The sequence below is a fragment of the Trichoplusia ni genome, chromosome 4 (assembly GCF_003590095.1).
Source record: "Trichoplusia ni isolate ovarian cell line Hi5 chromosome 4, tn1, whole genome shotgun sequence".
NCBI lineage: Eukaryota > Metazoa > Arthropoda > Insecta > Lepidoptera > Noctuidae > Trichoplusia > Trichoplusia ni.
Genome location: NC_039481.1, coordinates 5,537,764 through 5,551,167, shown reverse-complemented (window position 1 = coordinate 5,551,167; position 13,404 = coordinate 5,537,764). Strand labels below are relative to the sequence as shown.

At 36.3% G+C, this 13,404-nt stretch overlaps 1 protein-coding gene across 2 annotated transcripts in view; it reads right to left on the bottom strand.

Moving 5' to 3' along the window:
* LOC113493527 (EF-hand domain-containing protein 1-like) overlaps positions 1-13,404 on the bottom strand; it is a 70,046-nt gene that overhangs the window by 12,354 nt on the left and 44,288 nt on the right. For both annotated transcript variants that reach the window (XM_026871537.1, XM_026871538.1), the window contains exons 6-8: positions 5,851-5,947; positions 4,276-4,363; positions 1,143-1,296 (exon numbers count right to left, since the gene is read on the bottom strand). In XM_026871537.1, the coding sequence (XP_026727338.1) occupies positions 1,143-1,296; positions 4,276-4,363; positions 5,851-5,947 (339 nt within the window). The remainder of the gene's footprint in view (positions 1-1,142; positions 1,297-4,275; positions 4,364-5,850; positions 5,948-13,404) is intronic.

Genomic DNA, 13,404 nt, shown 5'->3' with positions numbered 1-13,404 from the left:
TATATTTGTCCTATATATAACATAGAGTTACGGTAAACAATTAAAACAAAAAAATACGCATAATTATCCTCTATTAAAAGATAAATCTACACGCTACAGTCATTACGTTAATTAATATGAAAAAGGGTCGGATAATATGCAACGTCGCCTTTTTCACCGCATTTTTAAAGCGACGGTATTTTCTGCACAGTCAAGTTAGCAGTGATACACAACTGGACGGAGATTAATAGCTGCGAGGTCCGCGCGGACCGGAGACACTCACTAACGAATATATAAAGGAATACTAGGGACCTACCACCACGACTTCATCCATACTAATATTATAATTGTGCAATTCACGCGAATTAAACTTATCCGATCGTTATGAAACTTTGCGCATATGTTCTTGAAGGAATTAAAGTAGCGTAGGCTTTGTTTTAATCAACTTGAAAAAAAACCCCGTTTATACTTCACGGCGATATCCCACGCGGGCGGAGCCGAAGGCGACCGCTAGTATAGTAATATTTTTGCAGGTGTGGAAGAGTGACAGAGCTCTACATGGCGTAAAACGGCATCTCTCTTCCACAATCGTATTTACATCAGTTTAAGACGTGGTTGAGGGTCTACTCCACTAACATACACGATCCCAGCGAATACTTCCTCACATTTCCTCATTTTCCTTTTTCGTATGCATGTCTGATGCTTTTTTTATTTTCACAAATGAGTCGTTTGAGAAACACCCAAAGCTACTCTCGGGTTATTATATAATTATATATGTGCGCATGTAGATATGTAAGGAGATATAATGCAAATAACTACTGCTGCCGTTTTCAGGACAGTAAACTATTTTTTAATATTGCAAAAGGTGATGAATGAAGCTTGAGCTGTAAAGTGGACCTTATTTAAGTTTGACTAACAGTCACTATAAATAAAGCTATCATCTCCTTCATTAGACCCCACTTCTCGGATAAAATTTCCCTCATTTCTTCCTTATCGATTCCTGACTAAATCTAATATTGTCAATTAATGCAGTTGAAACCTATTTATCCTCATATATTTACCGCCATATTAGGTCGTCCAGTTAATTTTAAATTCCTGTTAAGGAATAACCAACAAATGAATGCTAGATTTATGTTAGGTAAAAGCTACATAATGTAGTTTACTTGAAGTATTTCCTGGTGAAATTGTCGCAATCGACCAGCAGGAACCTCCTGCCGAGGATGAAGACGGTTTGACCCACTATCAGGTCCTTCGGCGCGTAGTACTCCGTCGTGACCTCTTCTTCCGTGGCCTCAAGGACGCACGATGGAAATGTAACTGCAAAAATACACAATAATAATGGCGTAGTAGGTACCTACTAATTGACTGCTCAAGCTTTCAATGACTATTTTTTTCAGAGTTACTGCTTATATCTATAACCGACATACAGGTCAGTGTGCTTAGACAAGAAAAATGAAAAAGAAGGTCGATAGATAACTAAATTACGGTAAAGCTATAAAAACTTTTAAAATCGCTATTGTTTGTACCATCAAGACCACCTAATCAAACTCTAAAGAGCATTAGTAAGTCATTTATCGAGTGCTACCCTTCAAAATAATATCGATTCTTATTCTGTAACAAAGACGTATATGACACCAACCTTAACGCCAAGGTTATACGTTAGAACTAGAACTTGGCATTGAGTAGGGTTAGGCAAGCCGGTGCCCTTCGATGTCATAAAAGTCATTGAATAGCTACATCGATCTACTCAATAATACAAATATTTTTCATTCACTCTTAGCTCTTACTATGAAGCCAATATTCTAGAAAGAAAAGACTTTTGAATCAACCGCAACCAGTACCTGATAATTTCTGGAAATAATTCAAGAGATGTAAAGTGGAAAATAGGTCGCAAGCAACCCCACTTTCCTAATATTGCTGACGTAGAATGGAACATTCAAGGAAGCCATTTGTCTGTCTCTGCGACACAATTTCCCTCGTTTACAAAGTTTTATTATCCTTCGCCTGGCCTGCAGTTATTTAACGTGATGTGAGCATACGTAATAAATTCGTATTAAGAAAGTTCGCTTTAATAAAGTTACGGATGCCATTTGCGTAAAAGAAAAAGCAAATAATGCATTTAACTTTGTTAAAAGACGGTAGTCGTTTTATATTTACTGCAAGGGAAAGCTAGAACACCTGCTGCATCGCAAAGGGCATTAAACCATGAGCAACGTTCAGTAGGTCGAATAAGGTCAGCGGCGTTGACGAACGAATTGTACGATTTACTTGAACCCGTGGCTGAATTCAATATATTTGAGCTGAATGCTAAAATATATAGCCAGTTTCAAACAATAAATGGAAAGCTCTAGAAGTGACATGTTAATAAATCTGAAATGTGTACAACGGGGCAGGTAGGAGGCAGTGCCGGCACCTGCCACGTCGGGCACTATTGCACTCATGAAAAACGACGCGATCTACCAATTGGATATATTGAGTTGGAAGCATTCGTCACTGAATGACATTCGATTAGGTGCCGCCAAGAAACATGGACCTGGTACATAATTCTAACAAAGGTTTTACGTACATTTAAACGTAAAGTACTTATCTTTAAAAGTTTTATTGCTGTGAGGTTTAATTCGTCTGTGATCTAGTAATAATATATTCAAATTACATTAGCGTTACAAATATAATAGGTACGAATAAAAAAAGGAAAAATTTGGAATTTACATTTTTTTTGGAATTAGTCCGTATATTGTAATCAAGGAAATTAAAAATCCAAATCACAACGTAATCAAGTCGTATTGTCAAAGAGATCGGATCAGATTTTCAGATAAAAAAATCTGTCTGCCTCCTATCAATTAAAATCTTTTTGTTTCTTTCTTTACTATCACTTTTGCAACGTGTAACATGTTTTCATAAGCACATTTAAAATTGTACGCTGCACAGATAACCAAGATTGCTTCTTTTAAACAAGGATTTATAAAGCTTTTGCCTCCCTCGGCTGCAATTATTCATTATATCAAAGTACAGTCGGAGTGAGATCGGCTCTCCGGTATCTCCTCAAACTTTCATAGCTTAATCTCCTTAAAGGCTATTAATATAAAGCGAGTAGGTAGCCCTGTTTGTTCGCTTTCAAATTATGGTTAATCAATCAAATTTTCTTATTAACTGTACCAACGTTATTAATTATGTCGGGCATTTTCGCCGTGGTTCCGTTTTCCGTTTTAATTTACATTGGAAAAATTTACAAGGAAGAAGGAACAGGTGTATATCTGGTACTAATATCTACTTGTCTTGGTATTGTAGTGCGAATGCTTATATTTAGTTTTATTAGAATCATGCGCTACTGTTTTCCAACATTGTTCTTAAAAGACTATTGTGCCTGAATTATAACAATTTAATTGCGAAAACTATTAAAAAAAAATTGTGCAGCTCGAGTCAATCAGATAACGTTGCAGATATGAGATAGAATGTTACACCATCTGAAGACGAAAGAGAATGCGAAACGTATACTGGATTCATGCACTACTAATACCAAAATGATGAGACTTTGTTTGTAAAACTGCAAAAGACAGAACGGTTTTAAGCTAAATGCCTGTAGGATTAACTGCGCGCGCTCGGCCGCTTACTCCAGCACAATGGAACATCGGAATGCTATTTGTGAAGTTAAAAAGCAAATTCTATTTTGTTTTAAAACAGAAAATGTTTTTTCTCCAATTATACCGTCAACCATTTTACCGCAGTAACCGAGTTACTTCGCAGTGGAAAATTGTATTTTGCAAGAAAAACATATGTCACTACAAACGAAATAGAGGAGGATTCCCTATTAAGGAATTCGAATAAAAAAAAATCATGCACGGTTGTACGTAAAAAAAATAATGAACGTCCATTTTAATTTATAATTTCAAAACATTACATCCATACCTAACATTTCATGTACCTATGTCTCTAAATACTAAGTAAGAGCTTTGTCTACGTTCAAAACCTTTACGAAAATAAAATGAAAACGGCATTATTTCTCGGAAACCCTTGAGATATTCTGATTGAGTCGTTACCGTAGCGGAATTCAATATAGGTAGGTATGTGGGCACCATGCCCGTATTATTACCGCATTCATTTTTTATCGGCATTTACCAGTTGACAAGCACCATTGAAAGACGATTAGAGGTTTTTGTGGACCCGGCTTACGAGCTAGTCTTGATCACTCGAGCCTTAGAGTAACTATTGTTACATTATCGAGTAGGAAGCTGAACTTAGTAGAAGCCACATGTTCTGCGGTACAAAGTACTATAATATTTACAAGAACAAACTTACCGGGCTTTTCTTTCCATTTCTTAGGCAGCTTAGTTTTCTTTAGAAGCATTGGGAAAGGATCTTTTCCGCCCTTGCCGTCGTGAATTTCCTGTGTAAATACAACTATATTCAATGGGAAAGTAACATTATACATTATGAACGGAGAGAAGAAAAGCTACTTGCAAGTATTTGTAAAGAAATATACGTTCATTACTGCAGAAATTGTTGCTTAGTAATTGGCGTGAAGAAATGAAATGACATGAAGGATGGGTTAACTAACAGGCGATGACTGTAGTGTTGAGGTTTTTGCTATTCAAACCATTTTATTTTCTTAAAATAACTTCAGTGTCCACTCCAAGCTACGTACCATAGCCGCATAGCCAGTAATTAAGCATTAATTATTAAGTATACGGATAAGTACCCACACGTCGTCGATGTGGACCAAAGGAATTTTTATTGAGCGCCCGTAATTGGAGTGCGCCCTAGTCCCAGGACCCCAATAAATATTCATTGCTCTGATTTTCCAAGGCCCTCGCTTGTTTTTAAATTAAACCCTAAATTTACTCTTGCTTATAGAACGCTTTTACTCTTCTCCTTTGTTTTGGTATCATCATAATTTTCAATATTATTTATTGCTGAGGATAAGTTTGTTCGCTTTTCAGTATTTGTCAAATTGAATTGGCCTTAATTAGAATACTAAAATAGTACCTGCCGACTAAGAATTGAATATTTTTAATATAAACCGCTGTTAAATTGCTGTAAGCGACTAAGCACCAAAAAAATACCCGGTTATGGTACTATAATGCCTCATAAAATACAATTGTGTGATGACGATAAAATCTAAATTCATGACCACTCGTTCTCCAATTTTATTTTACTGTTGATTATTGATGAAGGCTTGAAGTACCTGCTCTTAGATAAAGTATTATCTGGTACTTAATCGCTCATTATTACGATATTAGGTAGGCCAGTAAGTAAGCAATGTATCTATCTAAACACACATACTATATGTACAAAAACTTAACATTTTAAATATTTCTTTGAATAACTAAAGCACAGTGCTATTTAAAAAATGTTGAAAAGATAATGAAGACTTAAAGTACCAAAAATGTATCTATATAGAACCATAATAACTTGGAGCGCGGAGGAAGAGTTTAAATATTTATGAAAAAGTTTTTTATGATAATATGATTTATGACAAATGTCAAGTGAAACAGTTTAGTCAACACAAAGGTCGAAGTCATTAAAGGAAAATTACATCAGTCAATGAAAGATTTTGTCGAGCCTCCACTTCACTGGGCTTTTGTCATGGCTTTTTTGTGAGGCCTCGCGAAGCGCAAAATATACTTCTGAAAACTCAAAAATCGCTTCACCATAATTTCTTAAGATATTCAGCCCCTCCAAATCATGAATAGCGAAATAACTGAGCCTTCCGCTTATAAGAAACGTTTTGCAAGCGCATTTTTAACTTGCAAGGTATGCAGATTTATTAAGATTGGATTGCTAGCTTAATTGGAACTTCGCATCTTGAACTGATCAAAAAGGTACATTATTCATTAAAATGTGAATTAAATGATCCTTACCACTAATACGTACCTTAATAGCGATGGTGTCATCTTGGAGGAAGTACAAAAGCTTATAATCCTTAAGGTTACCGAAGGCCGAGTCGCGATCATCCCAAACCACGTCGAAACTGTGAAAAAAATATTATGTGTATAAAATCTGAGCGCGTCATATTGTCTGGCTGCCGTAGCTGTCGTAAGGGGCAGCTTTGAGATCATATATTATCAGGTGTATGGGCAGCTAGTATCGTGATAACATCTTACGACGAAAGCCTGATTTCCCCGAGGGGTGAGGTCAGGCGGCAGTCGCTTTGTGTGCCTTCCTCGCCGTAACGATACTACACAAACTTGTAGTGCAATTGTTATCAGACACGTGAGCAGTTCGTCTGAATATATTGGGACTTTCGTATTGGTTTATTGAATAGTCGAATCGAATTCAATTAGATACTATCCGTTGGCGAATGCAATATGTTTTTAATTGTAGTAAACAGGAAGTCTAAGAATAGAGCGTAAGGATTCAGGTCTATTTTTAACAAAGATACGTTACTAAAAGATTATCCTTGGCTATATCTACGCATTCGATTGGAAAACTAGGGCCTCATTGAGAAACAGTCGTATTCCATAAGTCTAGTGGTACAATCGGTATTTTATCTCCAATAGACCGTAAATCAGTAATTAAGGTACGTGACCTTTGGCGTACCAACGTAAAGTAGAGAGGCGTGTTGGTTGCCAAGGAAATATCAGCCAGTTTATATCTGAAAGTTCCTTTAAGTTTTACATAGCATTGATGTTATATTATATTCTGTAAAGGTAAAAAAAGATAAATCAACTTAAATGCATCGTAGGCAAGATTGTTTAAATAACATTAATTTGTGGAATTATTGTTACTGCCTATACTTTAGGTTTCTAGCTGTGGGAATGTGGGTAGAAATGGCAATCGACAAAAGGTAATGAATGTGGTCAATCTCGACCGCATGCCTAGAAACCACGGAGTTACCAATAATTAATTTAGTTTGCAATCGACCACACCAAACTGTAGGTCCAAGCAAACATTCTTAACACAAACATCAATCTCGCATTTTCATCTTTTCCACTGGCGTTCTTTACAAAATTCATTATTCCTTTCTCCGCCGTTGCTTCTGCATCTTGATATAAATCGTTACATTCTTTCGTTGCTCAGAAGATTGTTGAACAAAGACAAACATTATTCGCTCAGCTTTCTCACTGGCGCGACTATCCAATTTTCTCTAATACATCCGTTTGTTATTCTATCTATTCCTGTCACTTTGAGCATCTATCTTAGCTGCATTTGCATTCAATCGTCTGTCTGCTCATCTGGAAACTGTTATTTTTTAGTCTGAGATAAGGAATTTCATTATAACTGTATGTAGGTATAGATTTTAATGCTTGCATCTGTGTGCCTATAAAGTACCTTTGTAGCACATTCAAATTCACCAGAAAAAACTTTTGAATGGAACAACGCACGGATACGAAAAGATACAAAACTGAACAGATTTTCACTCGAAATGTGCTTGAAGCATGACAACGTGCAGATAGTCATGTGGGATTTATAATGTGTCACAATTATACATTTTATCCTATGGGACAAGCAACAGACGTTTGTGTTCCCCTCAGCTCATTACTATGCCCCTGATATAACGCCGTCAAACGTTATGAAGTTACGTCTATTGCGTCAGACTGAATAACTTTACTCATAGTGTTCATACTCGATTATTTACGCGTTCTTTATATTTTACCACGCCTTTGGGATTTTTTCCCTATAATTGTATTATAGGGTTCGTGTAATATTAATTCATCCTTCTTTATAAATAGACGTTGAAAGACGTAGATTAATATTGATTACAAGAGATGAGTTTTTTTCATAAAGAATTCATGAGTTACTTCAAAACGAGTATACTAACTAAAAAGATTTTAAATCGGGCATATGACTTGAAAGCCTGCAAAACCGACGCGACACAAAAATTAAATTCCTTAGTGCGGGAGTTTTTTTTTTATACGTTTATTAGTCGATAGCTATTAAAATATTATATTTGAACACTAAAATGGACCATTTTAGTGTTATTTTAATACTTCAGTTGTATTGGTTTATCATTACTGATGCCACTTACTTGTCTACCTACCTAGTAACTGGTGTCAAATGTATGAAAGCGAAACACATATCTACGAGTATCTGAGTATGTAAGTAAGTACCTATAATATAATCTACACTATTTGCGTGTTATTGGTTTGGACATGGATTTATTACCGATGATTGATGCCCAAGTCTCTACAACTCTACATAAAGGTGTATAATAATAACGTCGCGATTGCTCAAGTGTTTACGTTTTATATATAAATATTTAGTTTCTGCAATATCTTCAAATAAACAGTAGATTCATTTAATATCCTTTCTTAAAATAGAGCAAAAATTTCCATTGTCTTCAAAAAACACTCTTCTTTTGATTAACCAATCGAACAGATGGCCATTCGTTAAAATAACCCTGTGATTACGAAGTCGTTCTCGTTGAATGGATGGGTATTGGGAAATTGTCTTTCTAATACTAGTGTTAAGTCTTTCATTTGAAATTGAAATAAAATTGTTTTCAATAACACCACTTTACTGCAGACGTATAAAAAGGAACAATATCTCTTTACAAAAATACTACAATAACTAGATATTGTCTATCTCACCGCGGTACTGCAGCTACTTTCAGGGCATTGTCCACCTATCTATAGTCACCGTAATACAAAGTTCGCTTCGCGTAGCATCGTTGGGCAGCTCTACATTTCCGTAGCATACTTCCCCACTATTACTCACGACCGGATTTTGTTCGCCCTCTATTCTTAGAAAACCTATAATTCTCCCAGTTTCAGATTCTCATGCATGATTTAGCACCAAGATTTTTGAACTAGGCTGCGCAAATTCTATAGCCTTGCCATCTTGGGAACTAAGAAAGGGGAGGCAAACGCCCACGCTTTTGGCTCGTTACGATTTCTCATACAAATATCTGTTTACATTTATCTATACACTCTGCCTCATTCACAAGGGGCTTGATGACGTAATCTGAAAATACACATCAACCCACAACGCTACTAAATTTAGTAAATCTTGCAGGAATGACAAGTTTACAATCCTTGAAGACACACTTAGTTATTAACTGAAATATTCTATACACGTAGTTATTAATTGAAATATTCTAAGAAGTCTTTTAAAAATAATTGAGAACAAAAGTAGTTCGAATATGTTATTATTCTGATTATGAGATTCATGGGCATCTTATCTTATGAATCTTAGCGACATACATTCAATAATATCTAAATGGAAAGACTCTACCTTATGACTAGCACTTTCGCTAAGATTAACCCATACCGATGTTATTGATTTTCGTATCAGGACTGAACGAAGAGTGTCTTCACAAATCACTCATCCGTGAAGATAACATACAAGGGTTTACGATAATAGTAATTATGATGCTACCTAACCGTACAAAGGATTCGGTAGCTCTCTAAGGAGATTCGATCTAAATTATGTTAAGTTTGTACGGGTGAGATAATGTCACTCATAAATACGTAGTACAAACAATTTACTCTACAGGGATAACGAATAATTATACAAATCATTTAATTGCTAAATATTTAAAATGAAATTTCTCTTTGATAAGTTCTGCGATTTCGACTTCCGTACCTTAGACAATGTGGAAATGTTGGTTCTTTGGGGGCACGTTTTGTTCTACTTCTAACTAATATCGTGCAATAAGCCGTTAGAAGCACCCATGCTTACAAAGCTAATACTAACCTGTGCCACGGAGTTCATTTAAATCAGAGTAAATTTAGTGAGTCGTCTATATCAGAACTATGACACTATTATAAAATAGAACAGTTATCTCGTCTGTAAGTTATTGGATATAAAACAAAAATGGAAAAGAGGAAAGTGTGACACTTTTGTCCCAGTTGCGAAACATCAGTGATTTATGAACAAAACTCTGGGGATCGTGCCGTGTTTATTATTACGATCTGAGATAAATAGGCATTTAAAATAATGTGCTCTCAATCTAATTACAAAGACAAAAGAGAACGGTAAATTGAATGTAAATGAATTAGACAGATTTGTACGAAAAGGCAATGGAAACTTCCTTCCATTTCTAAACCTAATTTATGCACGAACCAAATACCGGGGAAATTCGAGTCTTTCGTATCCAGCACATACGTCATGCTAGCATTTGAGGTAACGAGAACGACTGAATAGGTAACCTACACAGAGTCGTAGTTAAATGACGTCCAACTATGACGCGTTCATAGAAATTTGCTCAGTCTAATTAACCAGGCGTTAACAAAGACAGTTCAGAATCATCGCTCTTGCAATTATATAATCCCTCCGCCACTTGATTCTTGGTATCTAGTTAGTACATATCTTCAAGAATTTTTATCGTCCAGCAACCTTAGAACATATTATACGACCCAGACGCAGACTTAGAGCAGACGAACAATAACAACAGCAGCATTTTTTCTATTCAGTTCGGCTATAGAGCAAAATTTATTATTTGGCCGAAAATAAATAGCAAAGAGTATAAAACGATTAAAGCAGCGTTCGGCCTGAGTAACAGTAAAGTTGTGAGCAATAAACAAGGAACAGATGGGAGGGTAGAGAGAGGCGAAGCTCGGGCTCGGGGCGCCGACCGCGCGGCCGCTCGCGCCGAAAGCCGACGCTGCGGTCGATGCCTACCAAGACTTGACACAAATGCGAAACTACGAACAAGCTATTTATAAGCTCCCTATCTAAGTCTTTAACAAAGTAGGGCTAATCCGTATACAAAAGTGATACGGCCAAGTTTTCATTAACTACCCCAACCGAGTCCCTCATCGACTTACAGTAAAGTTATGCCTGCGGCTGTGGTACATAAGTTATCGCATCGAAAGTATGCTTTATGTATAAGCAAACCTGGATTTTGCAAGTTTACTTTTGATACAAAATAATAAAGATATATTTACATGTATAAGTCTGCTTGCAATTTATCTATAACATGCGAAAAGATACTTTGCAATATTAATGTTTTAAAAGTTAATATTGGCGTACTAATGGAAAATAATTAAACGCGTTTGACGGAATAAGTCACATTTTCAAGAGAGTTTACAGCGATAATGAAATTTATAATCGAAACTCGCCTTTAACTCAAGTTGAGCAAAGTTTAAGAGAGAAATCGCCGACTTAACGAGTTTGTTGGAAGCAAATCGGGCAGAAACGACAGCGGAGTTTTCTTGCTCGTTACGTTAATCCGTATCTTGTCAATAAGATCCATGTCATCTTACACTTGTCAGATAGACATAAGTATTCAATGAAAATCCAAGATTCTGTTTTAGATATCCACTGCTGAGTTTGCTGAACTGAATCGAGACAGCTTCAAATTAATCCTCAGCTTACAGTTGATAAAGAAGATGGAAAGTGATAATGTCAGTGATGAGTCATTAACAATTAACTTTTGAGGACAAATATATACAATGGCTTTCACTTTGGGTGCTATACCCTGATAGATGTATTAAAGCCGTTGATATGCCGTCCGTATGACGTATAGCAGAATTTTAATTTCTATTTGTAATAAAGGAGTGATAAGGGAAGTGTCGCTTGGATATTCGTTCTTGGCTAGCGATAAGGTTGCAAGTTCCGAGGGCGCAGACCATGTTACATCGTATTAGCATAGAATACGAATAGAATACTTCAAATCTTTGGGAAAGACATTCCTATTACAAATGACGTGGCTTTTACTTCTCATTTTAGTGTCTGTATTTGAGTGATTCTGCACACCCTTAATGTTCTGCGATATGTAGCCATTCTACAGGCCCTTTGAACTTCAAGTAAGGGTGTATTTACAGTTACAAATATTTAAGTTAAACTATTATATAACAAGTATCATTAATTTTAGTGTATTACTCGATATATTGTTCATGACCAAGCTGATTAGATGGTTAGATGGAGAAATATTAATGATATCGTAGTGACCAATCTAGAATGTTTCGACACATAGATGTTTGAATATTTTTATGCGGGCATACTTTGAATTTAATAATATAAAGTATATTTTGCTGTGTGCCCACATAAAACACGGATTTTTCTTCACGATAATAAAATAATAAGTCGCGGTACGCTTCGTCTTCGAGTAGGTATTTTGATTAAAATAACTTGTAATTTATGACGCACTTAAAATAAAAAAATCTGTGGAATAATATAACTCCTTTTATGGGTCATAAAAAGCGGTCGAGAGTGAGACCGAGTGTCGAACTGAGAAGCAAGTTCACTTATAATTCACGTCCTAATGATTCGTGCACGGAATACTGATGAAGGGAAATCGCTAATTTACTTAGGGATCGGCAACTACTAACGCGTTTGTCTATGATAGCGTGAGATCGTAAGCGACACCATTTCGTATCTTACTCACACTCCCCGCAGTATAAAGTGTAAACGATTGACGCGCGGCATCCCGCCAACGTGTACGTGATGTTTTCAAATAAGTACGCATGTGTGCTACATAATGCTTACAGCCTGACCTTATTTCTCAGAAGTAGAGAGAACTGGATGTATAAACTTGCGATAATTACGTATACTGCAGACGGCAGATAGAAAAAAAACCAAAAATGATTTTAAATGCTAATTTATTACTTATAAAAAATTACAATAATTAATGCGTGAGACCTACTCGATATTAGAAATAGGAATGCATACAATTTTGAGTTAATAACTAATTACAAATTTCGCTACATCAGCGGTTCATGACGATTTACGTCATTCAGACAGTTTCTATGCAGCTGGCGGACAATAACAGGAAATGCAGCGTCGATGATATCCATTAAGGCTCCATACTTAACACCTCCACCCATAGATCAGCAACTATTTTTGACCATATTAAGAGAAAATGTTGCTGGAAAGTCATCTCGTTTTCTGGTATTTTTCTTGACGTCTTCGTATGTATGTATCTCAAGAGATGACTGCTTTTCTTTATCTTCTGATTTTAGTCTCCAACATTTGTATTTGCGAATTAATCTCAGAGTGAAAAATAGGATTGCGCCCAGTAATATGACGTATAGTGGGATGGTTGTGTGGTACAGGGCAGTTGGTTGAATCTCCTCGATGTCAATAGGTTTTCCCAACATGAATTTAGTTTGGATGCTGTGTAAGTCTTCCAGATCGATCGAGCTGAAATTGATGTGGGTAGAGACGGCAGTCAGATTCATTTCATCGTATGGTATCTTCGCTAGTTTCAATGGTTGACCCTTTATCGCGTTGTCATCGTTTATTATAGTTAATTCTGGAGTCTGTAGATAGCAACCCATAGGGATGGTTACGAGGTAGCTTCCTTGAAGTGTGTTGAAGTCCTTTCTCCCACATGCCAACTGAACTTTGGTAGGTTCGGGTAGAGACAGCACGTAATGTTGGTCGTCTAATTTTTCTACTGCTTCCTTGATGAGAGATATCTTCGTGAATTGACAAGTATTCTCTAGACTCTGATGAACGATGAGTTTCTGAATACAATCAGGTTTCGACTGGATCTGCTGGCCGGTCTTCTTTTCGCAGAGATAAGTACTGCTATACTTCGGG